Raw genomic sequence first — 22,309 nt, forward strand, 5'->3', positions numbered from 1 at the left:
ACATTTTGCATTGCTTGAAACAGGCACGTCCCTGTTGGGACTATATATAGAAAGTGAGATGGGCAACATTTGAGAAAAACTGATACTCGTTAGCACCTTCTACAGACATCTCCGTCTGAAGTCGCACACAATACCCGCAGCCTGACTAACATCTATGGTATCCTTTCCGGGAAGGAGAAAGATAGAGAAAAGAAAGAAGCACGCATGTTGCTACAATAACGTGTATGTCATCGAGCAAACTTCAAGTCAAGCCAACTCTAACAAGATTCAATGCTTTATTTCGTAATAAAAATTGAAAAAAAGTACAAAGCATACTAAAACACATTTGCGCTTGTCACATAATTTACGTCAGTACTCTGAATAATACACGAGTGCATCGAGAGAGTTTATGTATCTTGCAAAATACCACACAGAACGTCGCGTCTCATTCTAAGTGCTCTTCATACACACAGCGTAAGGGCAAAAATACTTGCGCACGTGAAAGACGGCGGCAGAACTTGCAAAGGCGGTGTGATTGGTTTTGTTCGGAAAGATAACAGATTAAAAGCTGTTGCATTTGGCTGGCAACCACATTGCGCAAAGACAGAAATGGTTACGTAAGTACGCTACACGTCCGCAGCACCACCTCGAACAATAAAGCACGTTAAGAAAAGCGCACGCTATTCATTCCTTTAGGGGCGTTAAGCACACCAATATAGTTTACACTAAAAATTTGCTCGAAACAAAAGCTTTTCTGTGCTCAGTACCGAACTGTACTCAAAATCGAAGCCGTGGTTTGTCAAGTAGGCGCAAGTCGAAAACTGCAGTAACTGGATTTGACCTGTCAGGAAACGTTGTTTTGCACTGCCGGTAAGAACCAGTGGCGATACAAGCGCTGCATGTGAAATTGCGCCGAATTTCTCACCATCAATCACAGCCCCCAAGATGGCGCGTGTTGGCAATCACAGAGGTCACGCCTGAGTAAGCCACCGCACTTGACACCTTGAAAACAACACCTTGAAAACATCTGCGCGCGTCCTGTGTACATACCTTTTTCTTCGTCCGTGTTTTTTCGCGCTGCCTCGTTATGTGTTCTAGAATGCACCAACTAGCCCGAACAAGAGCTTTACTGCTCTTTTCAGTCTGCGTGTTTGTTAGACAAGGCACACGAACTGGCGAAGCCAGCTAATTTATGCTCATTTACGAATCCTGGAGCTCCCTTTAACACGTGCTCACAATTGAAGTACTACGACAAGTTAGCGGACGGGCTTCATGACTCGGTTCGTGGGTATTGCGGACGTACTCATTTTCAACAACACTGACTCGGTGCGAAGCGCAACGGCCTTCTTCGACGGCAAAAGTCGCCTGTCGGATGTGACTCCGGAAAAAAAGAAAGAAAGAAGGAAAAGTGCTGAGTGCAGGGAGTGAGCGTCGCGAGCCGTTCGGCACCGAGAAGGCACAGACAGCTTTTCTCTCGCTGCCCAACAGGTGTACAGAAAGGCGTCGCTTAGGCGAAGCTCTGGGCGGCGGCTTCCGTCGGTACCCGAGGCTCAGAGTCGGGTGACTTGGCGCTTAAGGTCCTCGTACGTGGGAATGTTCTGAAAAAAAGGAACACGACGCCACCCGAGGAAAGAGCGTTATAAACCTAAACAGGGACTTCATCGAGTGCAGGCAATCCCTTTGACATGCAGTGCTGCTCAGGTGAGTCACTGCGTAACGAGTAGGTGACCAGACTTGAGCCACTCTGTCTTCACTATTCTACCTCAGTTCAAGAAGTTAAAAAAATTAAATGTTACCAGGTGTTGTTATAGACAGTTGTAATATTTACACGTGTATAGTCGTAATACATAACGGTGAGCTGAAAATAAGTATGCTCAGAGTACAAGACACATGTTAAAGTTTAATATCGCGATCGCGCCCATTTTTTATATAGCGCCAACGCGGAGTAACTATCTCATAATCAAACAGCCGGTCGTCCAATCCTACAGAATCTACAGGAGTTTTCACATCTGAAGGACGTGCAAGCATTACTGCACTTCTTGAGGTCCACTGGCCTGCGTGAACGCCTAAAATAAGAACGACCTTTTTTTTTTTTTTTTTTTTATATCCACCTCATTCTATACCCTCATTCAACCCCCCTTTCACCCACCACACTGAAGGGTAGAAAACCTGAAACTCTCATTCGGTTATCTTCCCTCCCTTTTTCCTTCGTCTATCTCTCTCACTCTCTCTCTCTCTTAATCAAGCGGATGTGGTGAGCGCTGTTTCGCCGTTACAAAGCAATGAAATCTGTCCGTTTTTCATAGAATGCTTGGCGAAACCGGGCATTCGCGTTTAATTTCGCAACACGCAGAGTACTCTAATCGCATGGTGACTCGTTTATACTCTGGCAGTTACTGAATGTTAAACTCCATTTTTTTATTTATTTATTTATCACTTTATTTATTCACATATGATAAGATTTCGCTGCACAAGGTGTACCTTTATCATACTGTTCTAATCATTAGGCCAACACTGGAGTTTGGAACTCATTTAGCTTTGTTAGAAGAGTTCAGCCAGGAGCTTACACAGGAGCATACTAACGCGCTTTTCAACACGTCGTCACAGTGATTATAATAGGTTGTCTTGTTTAACACAATTTAGAGATGACTCACCTTCTAGACGCTAGCGAAACACAAGCTTTAGTGTTTGATTGTGCGAGGTGAAAACAACAAAACGTGCGCATAGCAAGCGTACTAAGCAAGTGCAGTTTTCCCGGCGAACATGTTCTGCAAAATGTTCAATTTATATATAACGCCTTCTAGCCTATGATAATTCGCGATATGTTCACGACACAACGAACAAAATAGAGGGACACCAAAGAAGATGTTATGTTCTGGTTATTTGCTTCCACACACAAATTCACGTTCCCTAGCTGCACCGCGTTTAGCGGTTTATACGCTCACACAAACGCTCGATTTCTCAAAAAACGCATGTCTTAAAGCCATTTTGTAATTTCCGAGCTGCCGACGACGTACGGATATAAGCCAATTGTGAGATTTACTACAGCATACAAGATACATGCATTCGAAACTGACATGCACTTTAATGTCCCTTCTAACAATCTTGACGAATTTTCGTGTTGAGAACATGCAGTGCCCCCAATGTGTCACGCATCCGTATAAAGCTACCGAACGTTTTCCTTCATCTAATTTATGCGACGAAAAAAAATCTAGAAAAAGGTGGAAAAGGCGAGGGGTATGGGAGGGCTAACTACAAAAAGTTTATGAAACGTCAATACCATGCCGCGGCCTCTAATGCAAGCTGCTGACATTAATTATAATTACAATGCATGGGTTGGGGTGAGCGGAAAAGCCCAGTAAGTTGATGCCCATGCATTTCGTACAGAGGCACCTTGCACTGTTGGCGATCGCAGTCTCAAAGCAATATCACGCGAATGTGCCGTGCGATACATCTAGTTCGTGCAGAAGGGCATGCAGTGTGTCCAACTGCAGTAATGCAAAGTGACCAGGCGTGTGTATGAACCCCAGATTGAAAGCGGATATACTTCTTCCGTTTTCACCTCCACGAGTCGGCTGTGGTGCTCCTAAGGAGAGATCGCAAAATTGAGCTGATGTAAGGAAAGCTTTGTTCGATACTGAGTTCGCAGTTATTATTAGACGCCATACATTGCATCGGTGATAGGCGATGATTAGTCTATAACTAAATATAATTAGGCTAGAATACTAATTTCAAGTCGCCAACCACATTGAAGCATCAACCTGACTAGCAACGCTACGCAATACTACTAAACATATCATGTCTATCTCAAAACGAAGCAAAACGAGAAGCCAAGCAGTCGCACGTGAAGAATGGCCTGCAACGGCATGCGACGCTTGAAAAATAAAATTGCTCATATCAGTCAGTACGCGTGAGGTTAAGAGAATGAGCGCTAAAATTACACGTCAGATCTTGACGGCTTAAGGCACCGAGCATTAAGTGACTGTAGATTAAACGTAGACGTTGTATGAAGACCGCTCAATATTCAGAATGAGGATACATAGCCCGTTTCATGAAAAATAATGTGAAGAAACAAAAAAAAGAAAATCTATTATCTCAGCAACACAAAAGGTTTGCCATAATTTGAAGCCACAGCCACAATTTACCTGACTGCGTTCAGTCGTGTTCTTTCAGCGCTCATTTCCTTTGCGTAAGCAGCGTGGAGAGTTAGTGGCAAAGCCAAGGCAAACCGGACTGGGCCGGTGGGGTTAGAACCCAACGTACGTACGGGCCATGCCAACAATGATTTTTGGTATTGGCGCAGCGACCGGCGGCCGTTTTTATCGGCTCTTCAGCACGTCCGCCAGCGAAGACAGGACGAGCGAGCGAGAATAAAAAAACAAAACGCATCGAAAATGCAGTCAGCACCGAGGACAAGTCGCAAGCGACGTTTACGTGAATGCGCCAGCAGCGAATACTCTCAGAATGTAGTACTCTCTTAATACTCTCAGCATGTAGACCATGAATAAGAAGTCGCCTTAAAATATTTTCTGTAAGTTGCTGAACATCGCTTCAGGAGTCGGAGATGTGAGACGTTGCAGTTGCGCTCTCAGCCGTTCACCGCCGACGCGCATTCGTCCTATAGAAATAGGCAATACAACCCTGTTTTTCGTTGATGCGACGCTAGGAGCCGCCACCGTCATGCAATGACAATAGCGCTGCTGTCGCATTCACGTATATGCGGGTACACATCTCAAATTGTAACGCGTACTCTGTCACTATTGATTAATCGACATTTGATCACATGCTATTGGTTAGATAACAAGTTGTACTTCATTTTTGCGAATATGCGAATATTGCGATAGACAGCTATATATTACAGTTTTGTAATGGCACCCCAATGGTTATGCAAACTTATGAATGAAAGTGCTACCGAAAACTACCTGTTAGAACCAACATCATGCGAATCCTGTTAGACGTTATCTCATGCACATTCACTCTAGTGTAGTTACATCAATGCTACGGAACAGAAATGGTTAATATCCACCGAAAGGTAATTGAACTGAAGCTGAAACAGCATGCAGTTAGCAATCTCATGAGACGAGAGCTCTACACAAAACACTTGAAAATCCAAACTCAGGCAGGTCGGTTTATGTTTGCATGATGTAACTGCGCATACAGACGAGCAGGAAAAGAAGGCCACCATGCGACATCCAGCAGAGACCTGCAGTGGTGGCGTAGTGACTTTTCATCCCTATACCCCTTTCCAAAGTGCAGGGTAGCAAACCGGACGTGCGTCTGGTTAACCTCCCTGCCTATGCTCTCTTTTATTCTCTCTCTCTCTCTCTCTTGGCGTTGCACTACTGAGCCCGGGGGTGCGGGATCAAACCCTTCTTCTTTCTTGGGTTTTACGTGGCAAAACTAGTTTTGATTATAAGGCACGCCGTAGTGGAGGGCTCCGGATTATATTTGACCACCTGGGGTTCGTGCCCTGCAACGCAAGCACACGGGTGTTTTTACATTTCGCCTCCATCGAAATGCGGCCGCCGCGGCCGGAATTCGATGCCGCGATCTTGTGCTCAGCAGCGCAAAGCCCTAGCTGACTGAGCCACCGCGGCGGGCGGCTCAGTCACATCCCAGCCAAGGGGGCCGCATTTCGATGTGGGCGAAATGGAGAAATACGCCAGTGTACCTTGTATGTGGTGCGCGTTAAAGAACGCCAGCTGGTCAAAATTATCCCGGAGTCCTCCCTTACCACGTGCCTCATAATCACATCGTGGTTTTGGCACGTACAACCTCAGAATTTAATTTTAATCCATTATAGGTCAAGTTGAATTTCCCCCGAGCTGGAAGCTTCATAATTTTCACTTCTATTTTGGCAGTTGTGCTACATGCGCACTCATCTTCCCTTCGTGCTCGTCAGTGCACGCATTTACGGTCTGCGTATAATATCGAGCTAGCTACCGTGTCACTGCGTCACATTATGGGCTAAATAATTTATTTCGTGGTTTTGCTATACTGTAATTTCTTTGAGTCACACAGCTATCCCAATTAGTATTTTATGATTTCTCTCATGCATTTGGCTGTGCATGTTGAGCAGGCCGAGCTGTATCTCTGAGGGCCACTGAGAGAACATGCAAATGTCATAAAAATCACGTTGAAAGACATACGTTTAAAATTATTCAATGCCTGCTTCAATGTACACGCCATCTGCGGGCAGCGTCAGCAACATGATAGCGCATTATGACTAACGGTTTGCGAAACGTCTAAAATATAACGTGTACGGAATATATTTGCGCCACTGAACTGAACACCAAAGGCACTCGCTTCCAGGGCTGGTATTCTGGGCGTAGTCAAATTACGCCATATTGTCGAATTCACCATCTTGTAAGCTCTGATTGGCTCAAAGGGCTTCTGCTGGCCTCTCTGATCGGCTGAAACCGTCGCTATTGCAGAACTTGACAATATAGCAGAAGTCAACCGTATGCAGAATATACTGGCACAATGTGCAATAAATCCTGGCAGAATGTGCAAAAATAACAGCTTGCATACCTCCCACAGGTTGGCGTCCCAGTGGTCGAAGAGTGCCGTGAATGCATCCGGCTCTTGCGCCTGGTTTACGGTGATGATGGCAGTGCTGTCCAGATCTCGCTCTGTTGGGTCCGTCTTCACGTACTCCTGCGAATCGATTTCCAACTTACGTCAGCACACTGCACAGAAATTCATAAATGAACGCGGGAAGCTGTTTCAGCCCCTGAGCCGTTGGATGTGCCTCGGAATACGTGTCCAGCCTCAGGTGTAAGTAAGGAACCCGCATGGCGGTCTCAGGTAGGTCAGTTCCATTGAAGGATATCGTAAGTGTCATCCTTCATTAGGCACGGATAAAACCGTTCTTTCAATTGAAAACTCCTGTTTGGTGAATAATTTGGTGTTTTATAGTTGCGTAAACAGACTAGCGAAACTTTCCCCCAGCCCATAGTGACCAGATCCGCCGAATGCGCTTTGAAGGCTAGCTGGATGAGACGCGAAGTGGTACGTGCAGGTGGTTGATACCCTGCACGAACGGTGTCCTTATAATCATTTAGCAACTCAGTAACACAAGTCAAAATGTCGCATAGCTTGCCGAATAGGAGGCAAAATTTTATGCATTTTTTAACACAAGTGGGTGACTGGCTTGAACAAGCGACTAAGCTACAGACTAATTAATTTTGCACCTCTACGTCAACACGCAGACATGTATATTTTGCGGGTTTCATACGTAAGCTTTTTTTTTTTTTTTTCGGAACATGTGCCTTCGTTACGTTTATAGAAGTGAGAAATTTTTTCTGTCGTATTAGCATTTATTTTTCTAATTCAATGATTTTAACTAAGGGATGCTATATACTCCCTATTTCTTAATTATCTAATTCCTTGAAGTTATAATGTTAATCTGTCGCTTCGATGTTTCCAGATAAAATTTCGTTTCTGATTAACTTTGTTGAGCAAAGAGCAAGCTAAAGGGCCATAAGCTCTGGTAGGCGTTACATGATTTCAAAAAAAACTTAATTATGGGGTTTTACGTGCCAAAACCACGATCTGATTATGAGGCACGCCGTAGTGGGGGACTCCGGAAATTTCGACCACCTGGGGTTCTTTAACGTGCACCTAAATTTAAGTACACGGGTGTTCTCGCATTTCGCCCCCATCGAAATGCGGCCGCCGTGGCCGGGATTCGATCTCGCGACCTCGTGCTGAGCAGCCCAACACCATAGCCACTGAGCAACCACGGCGGGTGTTACATTATTTTATCCTTTTTGCTAACTTAATTTAATATGTCGTCCATTGTACGTAAAGTTACCTTTATCAAACCAGTAAACAGTGCGTCATATATAATTTCTAGCATAAAGTCATCTACAGTAAACAGTACGCTGATGAATCTTTCCCTTTTTTATGCATTGACATCTCATTTCTTATACATTAGTGTTACACTTCTAATTGTTTAGGACGTTGGCATCTCTTACATTCACTGCACGGATGAGTAGCCAACCAGACATTTACTCTGGAAAACCTCTCTGTCTTTCCCTCGCCTGTTTCTCTCTCTCTGTTTCACAGTTTTCATAATTAAAAATAGACCACCATGTAGCAGTTGTCTTGGAATAGGGAAAAATAACAGCTCCATGCTAAAAAATGCGAGTGAGCAACTGTACACTCACTAAATTAAGTGATGAGCAAAATCAATGCTCAAAGCTTTTACCACCTCCGCAATTGTGTATACAGGGTGTCCCAGCTATCACGCAGCATGATTTTAAAAAAGAGGAGCGGCGTTGCACGACGCAAACCTAGTGCGTATTGTTTCCAGTACAGTGGAGTAGCCGCCAGTAATTTGTTTCGGTACTGAGATTTAATTGAGTAATTGTAATTAATTATCTAACTCGAGAAGTGCTGTTCTAAGTATCAAAGCGCCAATGAGAAAATTGAAGAGCAACATGAAAAACTCCCGATACAGCTTTCTGTTGCTGAATACGTGCTACATAAAAGTGTTTTTCCGAGCGTGAAAGAAGCCCGCGAATACACGCAAAGTGCCTCGAGCGGCCAGTTGCGACTGGCCACTCGAGGCACTTTGCCCGCGAATACACGCAGAATTGCCGCGCATGCGTGGGAATTCTGCGTGTATTCGCGGGCTTCTTTCACACTCGGAAAAACACTTTTATGTAGCACGTATTGGGCAACAGAAAGCTGTATCGGGAGTTTTTCATGTTGCTCTACAACTTTCTCATTGACGCTTTGATAATTAGGAAAGAACTTCTCAAGTTAGATAATTAATTACAATTACTTAATTAAATCTCAGTACTGAAAAAATTACTGGCGGCTACTCCACTGTACTGGAAACAATACGCACTAGGTTTGCGTCGTGTAACGCCGTTCCTCTTTTTTTAAATCATGCTGCGTGATAGCTGGGACACCCTGTATAACATATAGACAAGGGTTAACCAAGATATACGTGTTAAATCGCACATGAAAGGTACACGCAAACTCTAGCGAATTGCATAGTGAAATACTTTTTTTAATCGGTGATGTTTGTTTTGAATGAGACCATAAATTGCAGCAGAATATTCATCCATATGCGACAGAAATTGCGAGACAAAATCGAACATAGGTAGGCCCGTGAAAAAAAAAATATTCCTAATATAATAATTAGAGGGGTAGGGGGGGGGGGGGGAGAGACAAGGACTCTAACCTAGCTACTATAAGTGTGTCAAGACCTTAACTAGTAGCCCCAGATAGCCAAGCACTAGCTGAAATTAGGTCGTGAAAAATCCGTACGAGAAACGGCAGAAAGGACAGAAAAACTGGCGCCGTACCATGGCCACCTCGAGCGACTTGGTCCTCTCCTCCTCAGTGGAGCCTTTGCCGATCCAGACGTAAATTTCCTCGCCGCTGTCCAACATCATGACGTCGTTGACGTCCAGATCCTGCGACATAATACAGCGATCGATTACAACTTCGCAACGCTCGCTCGAGCTCGATACGTTATCGAGTGAAGTCTCTTGGCTCACGTAGTGCGTTTATCTTCCAGATTACTTCGTCCTTCGAAAGCAAAACGACGGCAAAGTGTCTGCGAAACCTGCGCATACAGGCTGCGGAGGTTCGTGCTAACTAAGCACGAGTAGGAATATAAAAGCGGGCAGACGCCCCGACCTCGTATAGTCGTCACTATCGGGTTGGTCACAACAGCTGGATGCAATAACAATCCGTGACCAACCTCCAGGCTTTCTTTTGACTTAGTAAGATGCATACGAGTTTGCTATGTGACGCCACCCTCGACAGGTGGGCACACTGAGCTGGTGGAAGAGGCGCTGAGTTTTCTCTTACACTTCATCTCCCAAGCGACTGAATCGCCCAGCCCAATCAATAGGCTTGACAGCACGATTATGAAAACTGAATGCATTTAACGGTGTGTGATAACGATAGTTCGGTTGGCATGATGTCTTTCCTCCACGTAGGCCATAACGATGGATAGACAGATTGCTCATTGTTGGCATGAAAACATACAAACACCACACGAAATACGAAGAAAAGTACGCTAGAAAAGAGACACCACACGCACTCGCTTAATGATAATGAAATTAAAGAGAGAAGAGAACCTGATATCGGAAAGAAATAATAACAGTATACCTCCTGGGTGAAGTTGCAGATCTCGATGACGCGCAGCCTTCCGGTCGGCCGTGGAGCACTTGAACAGGCGGGGCTCGAGCAGCGGGTTGTGCACCTCCAGGTGCCCCTTCTTGTACTCGCCCTTGCCGCCGATCGACTTCCAGAACTCGTCCGGCTCCGATCCTTCTTTGAGCTCCACCGCCTTCCTGCGTTCGCAACGTTCGCCCGAAACCTGTGCTCAGAGGTTCTAACTCAAAACCGCGGCATTCCACAAAGTGCGGTTTCTGTAACGCAATTTGGAGAGCTGCAGTAGCAGCAAGTCGAGATGTGTTCGTTGACTCACTAAAGGCGATAAACAACATTAGTCAAACCAATTCGCCATTACCATCGAGTATTTTCTTTTTCCCAATCCGCATCACTAGGTAAACTTCTAATTTCAATTTCAACCTACCAAAATGTAGCCACTTGTACGGTGAACGGTTAATTCAGATTTCCGGCGCAAAAGTTTGGAATGAGCTACCAACAAAAATAAAGGTAGCCAGAAATTTTAAACTGAGTTGTAAATTGTATTATCTAAGAAACAGAATGGTGAAATTTCTTGTTATTGCTGCACGTTTGTTCTTTTCTTTTTCATTTCTTTTTGTTTGTTTGTGTTTTATTGTTCATTGTTTTATTTTTATTTTTATTTCGATGTTGTCAAATGTTTGCTTTCAGAGAACTGTACATTGAAATTGATCAAGTATTAACTCGTAGCTGTTAGAAGTTGGTCTAGTGTGTCTTCAAGTGGTACATTATGTTTGCATGTGAAGACATGTTGCATCTGAGCGTTGCTTGTGTTTTCTCCCTCACACATAAACTGTATGCATAGTCGATATTGGACCGGCTACTAGCTTTTAAGCTATCGCTCCAAACAGTGTTTGGTAAATTTCTTTCGGTTTCTCGAATAAAGCGTTTCTTCCTCCTTAAAAAAAAAGGCTTTATCAGATGCAGATTACAAAATTGCGATATTTGTTTGTGGTACTACGACAAAGAGTTTCAAAATAATGTTAATTCCATCTTAATTTACCAATCTTCGTTTAGGTTAACACAGATTTGGAGGATGTTCTCCGCAGCTTCTGAAATTTATCATCTTCCTTTAGAATTCGCATCAGTTCAGCGGTTGCCTGATGAGAGCATTCCTGCTTTTCACATGTCTTTGAAAATCGAAGACGCTTGCTGACTCCGAGATAAAGCATACTCTTAAAACTTTCCACTGACAAGGTTTCGAAGAACTTCCCGTACCTTAGCGCGGAGTTCATATAATAACCAAATTAACTCACTAATGAATCCAAAGTCAAGTTCCTGTCTGCTATAATTTTGTTTCTTTTTATTTTCTTTTTTCAACAAAGCTTTACTAAGCTCCACTTTGAATGCAGCCGGAACTACAAGAACGACCCTAAATATAGGTTTTCGAATGCAAAACTAATTAGCATCTGAGTGTGGAATTGCTTGACTGAGTACAAAAAGCTTCAATAAATACAAGCGCCTGATTGCAGTGCTTACCTATCTGGCGACACCAGCTTCGCCACGTTGTGGCCCATGGCAATCTCCGAGGGGTCGGCGAACTGTGGGCAAGCAAATGAGTGAAAAGTCAGCACCCAAAGCACACACGCAGATCTCCGAATGTACGGTGAGCGAGATTTCCATCAAATAAAGTATTTTAACGATCGCTCAGTACCAAGGGCGCATACGATATGCAGCACCGCCTACCTCTCCCAGCCATAGGTAGGTTGTCTTTGGTGTCTCTAGCACGAAGACGTCCTCGGAATTCAATGACGCCGCCACTTCATCTACCTGCGAGGACAGAATACAAGGTAATATAGTTAATGACATGGTGCAACTCAAAGCATGCTGCATAAAGTACAGAAACAGCACGAACAGCAAAATTAATTTGTTGGTTGAATGACGCGTATAAAACACGCAAGTTTTCTGACAGAAAGGTACCTACGTATTACCATCCCTATCTAAAAGAAAAAGGGGGCGGGGGGTGAACAAAAGAAAGACCGGGAGTAGAATAGCTGTCTGGCTCCGTTGGGACATACTGAATAGTAAAAACCAGTCAAAAGACGAAGGACAGAGAAGAGACGTGGCACACACGACGACTGGACTAACAACTGTGCTTTATTGAAAAACCCCGTCTCCCAGAAAAACCCGGCGAGCATGCGCAGCTCAAAAGCCGACACCCACACACAAACATAGTTGATTGCGAAACGCCACGAAGCTAACGCCAGTGCGATAGGAAACTAAGTTCCTTCTGCATCAGTGAGAGAGAGGTTGAACTGATGCAATTATCCCCTTGCACAGTCGTCGTGTGCGCCACGTCTCTTCTCTGTCCTTCGTCTTTTGACTCGTTTTATTGCGATAGCAATTATATGGACACTTCAACCGGATTTCTGCCGTCGGCGTCGCCGTCGTCGTCGCCGTCGCCGTGAGGTTCCCTATAGATAAAATCTTCGCCGCGCGCCGTATGCCCGAGCGGAAGCGTGCGAGGACGCGCGCTATCACAGAGAGCGAACGCACTCAATCTCCCACGCGCAAGCAAGGAAGCGGGAAGCCAGCGCCGGAGGGAGCGGGGGGGGGGGGGGGGGGGTCGCACTTCTACTCTGCCAACAACCGCGCTCGTCGCTCGCTCGCACCGTCGCTTATCTCCACACGGCTCTGACCTTTATGCGCCGTGCATTCGCCGCTCAGTTTCCGTTGAAGCGATAGACCGCACGTACCTTCGCCCGTTGCTGCGACGTGTGCGCTTGCTGCCGGCGTTTTGACAGTCGTTGTCTGCAGTCATTCAGTGTGATCTATTCATGTTTGTCTGTGCGCGCTCACACCACGCTTGTTCAATCAGTTAGTAATAGCTAGTCGGGCCACATTTTCCAACGCACGCTACACATGCAATGCTGCCCGGGTCGGCAGTGCAGCGCTACAGGTGTGTCTCTTCGCACGCGCTGCCCACGGGAAGCGCTTCCCATCAACACCACCGTTTCACACGCGCCTTATCGTGGTCATCGAGTCTCTTTTCATGTCAGTCTACTTACGCAGCCGCACACCTGCTTACTTAATCAGCTCATGTTTACTACAATTCATATTGCTACCAAAGCCGCTCACCTTACTTCCTATGACATTGCTGTGTTGCTATCGCATTCATTGCTTCGCCCTTAGGGCGAAACTGTGACATTTTTTTAATATTCAAAGACAGGGAGTTCAAGCAGGAAAGAAGCTTGGATTGCTACCCTGTACGGGGGAAAGAAAAACGGGATTTAAAGAGATAGAAAATAAAGGAGAAACCGAAGTATCGAAACAAAAATCGGCGCATCTCACAAGCCGGTAGACTGCAGGAAATGAACTAGCGCTAGCGAGGACGCTGTACTGCCCTGTTAGGCACGGAAAGTTACACTGCTCAGCGATGTTGCCCGACAACACATTAAAATCAGACCGGGCAAACCAGTGTGTCAGGTATGTGGCGAATAACCCAACACACTGAATAGTTACTGAGAATGCCCCGCCGAGCACTTTGTTCTCAACACATGTTCTGAACCACCTCACCTTCACTTTCCTACCCCTGCGAGAGCTGAACAACTCTAGCGCAAGAGCTACGTCATGCACTACGACCGCTCCTGTTGGCCCACATAAAGCACGTTAGGCCCAGACAAATGGCCTCAGCACCACGACCGCAGACTCAGCTGTAGACTCCGACAGCAACGACTAAGACTTAAGAGATTCTTCCTTGAAGCTTCTTCCTCTCACTCTCTTTAACTATACTTTATGTACGTTTATAGATGATATAGACGTTATAGGGACGTAAAATATTTGGGAGTGGGAAAGGCTTTTCTTTTTTTTTTTTTTTGTAACTTGCACCGGCCACTGCGATGGTTGTGTCCGTATGGTAAAACGGAAGTATGTAAGAGAAAAGCTGCCAGCTTTACTACGCTGAGAAGTGTATTTTCTTATCAGTAAAATGTCTCTCACTGCTTTGTGTCAGCGCTATTCACAAACTCCCATACTAACCGGAGTTGAAAGTTAGCGCTCGTCCTGTTCTCTCGTTCTTGTCCGTGTCTTCTAGTGCTATGACCACCTCTGATGTATCTAACCAACTAGCTGAAAAAGCCATACTTGCAACCGGACAATTTTTTTTGTCTTTTATTTGTCTTTTTTAATTGTCTTTTATAAAACCGGCTGCACAAAGATTGACTCCTTAATGCCGCTAGCCACGAAACTTGCCTGGACTGCTCGGACGTCAACGTCCGAGGTTCCCTTGACGTGGAACATGCGCGTCCCGTCGACGTCGTAGGTGTCGTGGTCCCGGAGGTTGCGGAACCCGCTGGCATGTCCTCCGCTGAAGATGATCATGCGCCCCTTGAACATGCGCAGGAAGTGCTCCGGCTCGTGGCCCTGAACCACGCGCACCTGCACAGAGTTGCAAATCGACTCAGCACTGTATGCCAGTCTGCAATGTTGAATTACGGATGCGCAGCGAGTCGCAGCCATAGCTGATGCGGTAGAGAACAACCCATAACGTTTATTATTGCTGTGGGCATGGATCGCAACTCTGTGCGCTTTCTGTATCTTTCTTGTTCCTTTCTTTATGAATATCAAAAAAAGGTAATGCTTATTACAATCAGACGGAATTCCTCTCGGGCCGATGTAACATAGTGATTCCATTTAAATTCCATTCCTTGTAGTGCTTCGTCAGTGGTCTGAGTGGCGCTCCGCCCACTTTCTCACCGACAAATGCCGGCCGAAAATGGTGGGTGATAAGAAAGGAACAGGATCGAGCGAAAGGAATCTTTACATCATAGCGGCCCAGTTCTCCTAATTCGATCCTTTTCTTCTTGTGTAGCTACTTCCCTAAATAGGTTAAACTTTTAGGGCAGTGCTGTGATGCCTGCAGTGACATAGCACAACGACGCTTTCACGCCTAGGGCGCGATCTTGTAAGCGTTCCAAAATGGAACGGAGGCGGTCCATTCCATCGGGCCGCACACGATTGGTCAATTTGAACCGTGACGATCAAATTGACCAATCGTGTGCGGCTCGATGGAACGGACCGCCTCCGTTCCATTTTGGAACGCGTACAAGATCGCACCCCTAAACGTCATTTGCGGTCAAGTACGCATAGAGATGATACACGACCAATTTTTAATGCAAGACTATAATCGCTGCTATTTCGCGCAGACCAACTCGTAACTGCTCTATAGAAAAGCAAAACAATCCAAACATGTTTCCTACGAACGTATATACCTGAATGGCCTTTCCGCAGAGGTCGTTGTCCATCTTCACGGCCCAGATTGCGGAGGCAGCCTTTTCGTCTTGGCTGCTCTCGTTTCCCTGCGGTTGCAGCATTCGAGTCAGTTGTTAGGAAAGGCAGAAAAGTACGTAAAAATGTGGAAAGCTCAAAACGGTCAACACGAGTGTTATTGAATCCGTCAGATTAATAAAAAGAATGTTTCTATCGTCGACAAACATACGCTTTACAATGAAATGCACAATCAAGAGTAAGACTAACATCATAGATTTCAAATGTAATGTACCCGTACGTATTTCCCCTTTCATTGTAACTTTCTTATCGTATTTCTTTTGTGCCTTTTTTATTATACTCTTTCTCATTTTTTTTTCGGAAGTGGTATAAATATTGGTGTATTTTCAGCGTTTTTGTCAAGCGTTGTACGGAAGGTCCCCAATCGGTCTTCGACCACGGGACCTCCTTCTGCATGTACGTTTTACCGCGTGTGTGTATATTAATAAAGCATCATTGATTGTCGTGTCAGTGATGGGCACTGTTTAGCGCGTCTGCAACCTATACAGGCAAGCCATGAAGTAGAAGGGCTAGAACAGAAGCGGTCTAGCAGGACTAAGCGTAAGATCGCCAGTTTGCACAATATGTACTCCCTCCCGCGCCACCGGCGTGCACATTTAAGTGTCTCATGAAAGACTTACGAAAATTACGACAAACCAAGCACGTTGCGCTGGAACGTGCATGGTCGCAGTGAGCGTAACGCCTAAGAGAGGAGTGTGTGTCCGGAGGCCTTCGTGAGAACGTCGTCATGTGCTTCCGCCCGTCTGCAGTGGCCTGCGCTTTCGTCCTATAACAACTTTAGGAGATTATGTGGCGCCTACCGCTGCTTTATTGGCGCCGTGCAATCTTCGCAAAAGGAGCCAAATTTTTTTTATTAACGTCTTTCAATAAGGGTTTTAGATTCTGCTTGCCTCGTTCGCCGGTAATAGAATTTAAAGTCACCGTTGTAAGCGACCTATGTCATCGCAGGAAAGAACTGCGGCTTGTTGACTAAATGTCCAAACTAATCAGGCAACAAACGATGCCAAGTGTTTTGCGGACCAAGGAAGAATGCAACTTCAGTGCGAAATATGAATAAAAACAAAGCAACAGTAAGCGCACAGTCTTATTTCAATGCTCTCAGAATTAAAGCCCCGTCCCCCTGTGCAGAGTAGCCAACCAGACACCTAATCCCGTTAACCTATCTGCCTTTCACCTCTTGTTTTACCTCTCTCCTTAGAATTAAAGCGCAGGTCACACACATATCGCATTCACATGGGGTCACAGCGCACAATCCGCCATGCTGCTCTCGGACATGATTGATGGCGTCGCCGTTGTGCGTGTAACGTCAAGCGTCTCTTGTTAATCAGCGAGTATTAAAGCAACTGCATGTAAAGTGGCGTTGAGTGTGTGTGCCAGGGAACAACGTATTTCAAGCACTCCCCCCTCCCCTTCTCGCAAAACAGTACAACCACTCAAGCAGCTGGGCCAGAACGAAGGTTAATTACGGAGCCTGTAAGGAGGATAATGTTTATCGTTCCACGAAGACATGTACTTAGCGCAGGCAGTTCGTTAAGCCCTGAACGAAGCTCCTCTGCAAGCTAGTTCCAGCGCAGAGTGCTTGGTTTCTCAGCATGCACCTCGACAACTATACATGACGAAACCTAAAGATTTAATAATACGATACCATCAAAGTAATTTAGCAAATAAGAAAATTATTTTAAGAGTAGCCTATCATTACAATAACCGTCGTTCAACTATAAGGTGAACGAGGAAGCTTTTCTGGCCTCCAGGTAAAAATGCCTCCCGAAAACTTACAAGCCATCAGCAGCGATCTTAGCGTTAATTTACAACTGTCTTGGTGAAATCAACGCGCACGATCACTTACGATATGGCCATGACAGATAGATTTATTCAGCCAGAGCAGGAACGGCAGGAGGCTAGGAACGAAAATTGCTGGCCTATAATCGCGCACATTAAAAAGCAGTGACGCGCCTGAAGCTGCATAATACTTGCATCAGTTCCGCTTACATGTCAACGACTGCGCTGTCAAAGGAGCTTCGTATCACAGATGTTCCATACCACTGCTTCCTGTCTTACTACTCTCATACGGTACAAAGTGAAGCAGCCCTGAAAAGAGATTGGAGCTTTATTTCCTGCCGACAAAATATCAAAACGAGAGCTCGTATGATAGATCTCGAACAAGGAACATATTACAAGCACCTGCTATAACAAATCTATGGTACAACATGGCCGCCTTCTATGTATCGATGAACGACCACGGCGGCAGTTAAACAGGCGGCTGCGTGTGCCGAAAGAACAAATGATTGCTTTATTTATAGATATTACAGGCGCATATTTTTGGGCAACACTCTGAATTGCGGAATTTAACGAATTTCCCAACGCCTGCGTTATCCATTACATTACGTTATATCCATTACATGCGGCGCGCAAGGTTGTGACGTTGGACAGCAATCAAATTGTAATGCCGGCCACAATGTCATATTAAGCGTGCGCTCGATGTGGATAATTACTTTATTGGCTTAGTAGCCAGTAAGGCTGCTACGAAATGTACGCACCTGCCAGAAGTAGATGATGTAGCGCTCGCTGTAGCCTTTCTTGTAGGTGTACTTGATGATGTAGCTGTCCCCGCCGAAGAAGAAACCGTAGATGGCTGGGTCTACGGGTGCCAGCTCGAAGTTCTCCACGCGGAAGATCTGGAAACAAAAGTTATGTTAAGATATTCGCCGATTCGAACAGGAAACGCCGTCCTAAAGGGAGTATTCACAAAAAGAAAGGTAGTAATTGTGAACCTGAGCAGGATGATTCTACAGCGACATGTCCTATAATGCAGTCGTGCTCAAGCAATGAGCTGTCTTAGAAACTTTGATGCGCTCGCAGCTCGATCAGAGGTGCCGCTGATTATACTTCTTTTTTTTCTCCCTCTCTCATTCTAGCTAAAGTATACATGGCAAAACCACCGTGAAGCTTATGACGAGTAACACAATTTTGTATTCGCACCTTCCAAGATTAGGTATCGTGAGAGTTTCAATAGTATCAACCCTATATTTCTTTATTTTTTTATTTTGCTCTAAGCCAGTGTATAGTACGCATCTTCGCACAAATAGATGGCTACAATACCCTCGTCAAATGCCTTGCTTCTTGTTTCAATAGCCAATGTTCGTGAGTGACATGCTTTAAAAGTGAATCCTGCGTACTTTCTCAAGCACTCAGTGGACCTTTGGTGGTGTCTGTTGATCACATAGTGACATGCAATTCTTCAGTGACCGACCCCGTAAGCTTACTTTCCTGACCGCCCTTTTAAAGAGGTCAATCCCACGTGAAAACGCAACTGGTGAATGATTTTTCGCATCATTTATGTTTATTAAGAAATGGGAACATTTTGAAGTTTGTATAACTAATTAACATAAGTTATTAGTGAACTATTGCTACGCCCAGAGTTCTAGGCACCACAAAGTATTACCTTTATCACCTTGCAATGCAAGTACCACCCTTAACACCTCACAATCCAGCTATATCATGGGCGAAGCCCTTATATATATATGTATACTTTCACAGAATATTTCATTTAATCCAGTTCGATATCATTAGTTCGTGCTAAAAATTTTAATTCCCGGTAATGCCATCCCGTTGATTATGTGTCATTGACCAAGAGTTCCGATTACCACGTCAGGTATCATAAAGCTAATATCTTCCAATATCTACTGTCCCCTGAAAATCTGCCAGCACAGAACAGTGTGCTTGAAATATTAAATACGGTGTCAACACGCGAAATTTGCGTTATAAATATTAATTAAATAAAATTTAGGTCAGCAGGTAATTTTTCTTGGAGGAATATGCTCTGTATCCGAGCGTATGCAGAGAAAAAGTTATATTATGGGATTTTACGTGCCAAAACCACCATCTGATTATGAGGCACGCCGTAGTGGGGCACTCCGGATTAATTTGGACCACCTGGGGTTCTTTAACGTGCTCCTAAATCTAAGTACACGGGTGTTTTCTGCATGTCGCCCCCATCAAAATGCGGCCGCCGTGGCCGGGATTTGATCCCGCGACCTCGTGTTTAGCAGCCAGCGTATGCAGAGGGCGCGCGCTCACAGAGGGTGCGGGGAAAAGAACCAAGACAACTTGACGCTTCCTGTTTAACAGAAGGCCAATAAGCTCTCACTGTGACGTCATCTGTAGGAAGCCCGACGCTGCCATTGAAAGCCACGCTAGCAGAAAAAAAAAAACGACTATTGAGCTAAACGTTACCCATGTCCAGCATAGAAATATATGGGCTATTGGAGACGACGACAAAGTTGCTCCTTGCTAGAACGCATCTGTCTCGGCTAGCTATACTTTGTCCACTTTTCCACGATTTCCGGGGCGCTTTATGCGTCTTGCCTTGCGGCTATGGACGTGGAGCCTCCCGCAGGCCTGCGTAGCCGGAAGTCTACTGCGGCGAGCTCTCCATTGACAAGGGGCACCTGGTCCACCAGTAGTGAAGACTCCACTGAGGCTCCTGCTCTCGTGGCCATGGATGCGGATCCTGCCATCCCGCCAGGCCACAGGTCTACCTTGACAAGCTCCTCAAGGAAGCGAGTTACTTGGTCTAGCACCAGCTGAGGTTTACTCAGTCACAGGCGACGACTCATCGAATGACAGCTTTGTGTCGGTGAGGAGCCGAAAGGCCAAAAGGAGATTCATCAAGACGTTGTAACCTGGGAGTACATCAACCCTGCATGCAAAACCTGAGCGCCCTTGCCGGTGGCCGCACACCATCCTCTTCATGCCTGTGGGTTCTTCCATCAGCCTTCGAGGATTCAACAGACAAGCTCTCTCCGTTTTCCTTGAGGGAATTGTGCCAAATAAAATTAAGGATGTCCGACTAAACACGCGAAAAAATGTCTTGGCTGTAGACACGACCCGGAGAAATGTGCTGGACAAGCTCCGACAGATAGCAGAATTGGGGGACATCAAAGTGAGACCGCCGGTTATACCAATGGAAGGAACCTGCACTGCCGGCGTAATCTACGACATTGACCTGGCAATTACGAACTCAGACCTGCCCATTCTGATTAAACCGGCGTATGAAGGAGTAGTCATAATGCGCGTATGCCGCCTCAGAAACAGCTGCGGCGTGAAGATAGTTTTCAAGGGAGACTCTATCCCTTCGCATGTCAAGGTCGGTCACTTCCGACAAGTCGTTCGGCCGTTTGTCCCAAAGCCGCTTCAAGGCTACAAGTGCTTCGGAATTGGACATGTCAAGGGCGCCTGTGCAAATATTACAGTGTCCTCTCGGTGCAGGAGTCGCACACTGCTGACGTTCGCCGCGCAACAAATATTAGATGCGGTAATTGTGATGGTTCTCAAGAAGCCACAACTAAAGACTGCCCACGGATCAAAAAATAATTTTCTATCCTGAAACAGATGTTTAGAGACAGCTCATCTCACAGTGAAGCTTCTGAAAAGATCCGGCGTCGACGTCCTCATCGACGGAAACGTACAACGCAAGGTGCAGTTCATGTACTAATTGTGTAAACGAGATCAGCTTCAAGTACAAGAAGACCCGAGAGCACAAGGATGCCTCAAACGGAAAATCCTTCCCTTGTAAGACTGGCCAGCGCTCCCTAGCACCCAGCCTTCCAAGGAGCCTACACGCTTGATGTCTCTATCGAAGCAAACTTCAGTTGATGTTGCGCAAACAGGAGACCGCCAAATAATTCCGATGTTGCAGTCAATAATTGATGTCATCAGAGTAATGCTGACCAGCATCGAAACTCCATCCGCTTGGAAGGGACTACAAGTGCTGGACTCACTGAGCCCAGTCCTAGAAACCCTCGAGTGAACCATGGCTGACAACCACCAGTCATTTCGTAAGGAAGCCAGACGAGCATCGATTATACAGTGGAACGCCAGATGTCTAAGATCTCGCACTGGTGATTTTCGCCAGTTTGTACATGTTACCCGATTTCCAATCATCGTTATCTGCGAACCAAAATTAATACACCCTATCAGACTATCCGGCTACGAGTCAATTACGTCCTCAAGTAACAATAGAAATCGAAAGGTAGTCGTCTTTATTCGCCGTGAGCTTACTTACGTCGCCCAGCCTGTGCAACCTTATCACGACAATTAGTATGTCTGCTTAACCGTCAAAAATATAAAGTTCACCTTTACACTTGAAGGTACGTACCTATCTCCATCAAGCCCGTTTGACATCAAAAGACTAGAAGACATAATAAAAGCGTATCATGGTCCTTAATTATCTCCGGGGACTTTAACGCCCATCACATCATTGGGGGAAGCTCAAAAGTCAACGCAACCAGACGAAGACTTGCTTCATTTTTCTCCAATCTTGACTTCTTGCTGCTGAATGACGCTAAGTCCTACGTTTCTGTGGGGCACAGTGCGCATCAGCTGCCCGGACTTGACCTTTGTATCACGCCGCTTTGCCACGCGCGTTAAGTGGTTTTTAAACATTGAGACTCATGAAAGCAATCACATCCCCACTTACCTCAAGATCGACGGGATGTCTAACACTCACCCGCCTAACACACTACAACGAATTTATTTTGGACTGTCTAACCTACTGAAGGACCATTGCCAGAAAGGTCTCTCCCCTGGACTGCAGTAAGGTAGTAAATAAGCAGCGCAGACCACTACGTGCACGCTCATGTGCTCATCGAAGTACTCGCGATTCGACCTGGAGTTGGAGCGACTTCGTGCTATTCGTCGTCGCGCCGAACGAAGATACCGACGCACGAAGTCCATTCACGATCTAAGGACAGCCCAGCGCACTCAAAAGAATATACAACGTAGCATAGATAAACTGGAATCCGAGCGATGGAAAAAGTAATGTGAGTCCCTTGACCCCCGCAAGCCACTATCTCAAATATGGAGAACT

The 22,309-nt window shown here is 45.6% G+C and overlaps 1 protein-coding gene across 1 annotated transcript in view; it reads right to left on the reverse strand.

The window, feature by feature from the left end:
• Nucleotides 1-258: 258 nt before the first annotated feature.
• The window catches only part of LOC119442503 (gelsolin, cytoplasmic-like), a 104,472-nt gene continuing 82,421 nt past the window's right edge, over nt 259-22,309 (reverse strand). Inside the window, 11 exon segments of the mRNA XM_037707405.2 lie at nt 259-1,577; nt 3,527-3,565; nt 6,511-6,636; nt 9,300-9,410; nt 10,114-10,149; nt 10,151-10,298; nt 11,635-11,696; nt 11,842-11,925; nt 14,347-14,532; nt 15,366-15,452; nt 17,979-18,116. Of these exon segments, the coding sequence (XP_037563333.1) occupies nt 1,530-1,577; nt 3,527-3,565; nt 6,511-6,636; nt 9,300-9,410; nt 10,114-10,149; nt 10,151-10,298; nt 11,635-11,696; nt 11,842-11,925; nt 14,347-14,532; nt 15,366-15,452; nt 17,979-18,116 (1,065 nt within the window). The 3' untranslated portion in view covers nt 259-1,529.

Source organism: Dermacentor silvarum, chromosome 2, assembly GCF_013339745.2.
Source record: "Dermacentor silvarum isolate Dsil-2018 chromosome 2, BIME_Dsil_1.4, whole genome shotgun sequence".
Taxonomy (NCBI): domain Eukaryota; kingdom Metazoa; phylum Arthropoda; class Arachnida; order Ixodida; family Ixodidae; genus Dermacentor; species Dermacentor silvarum.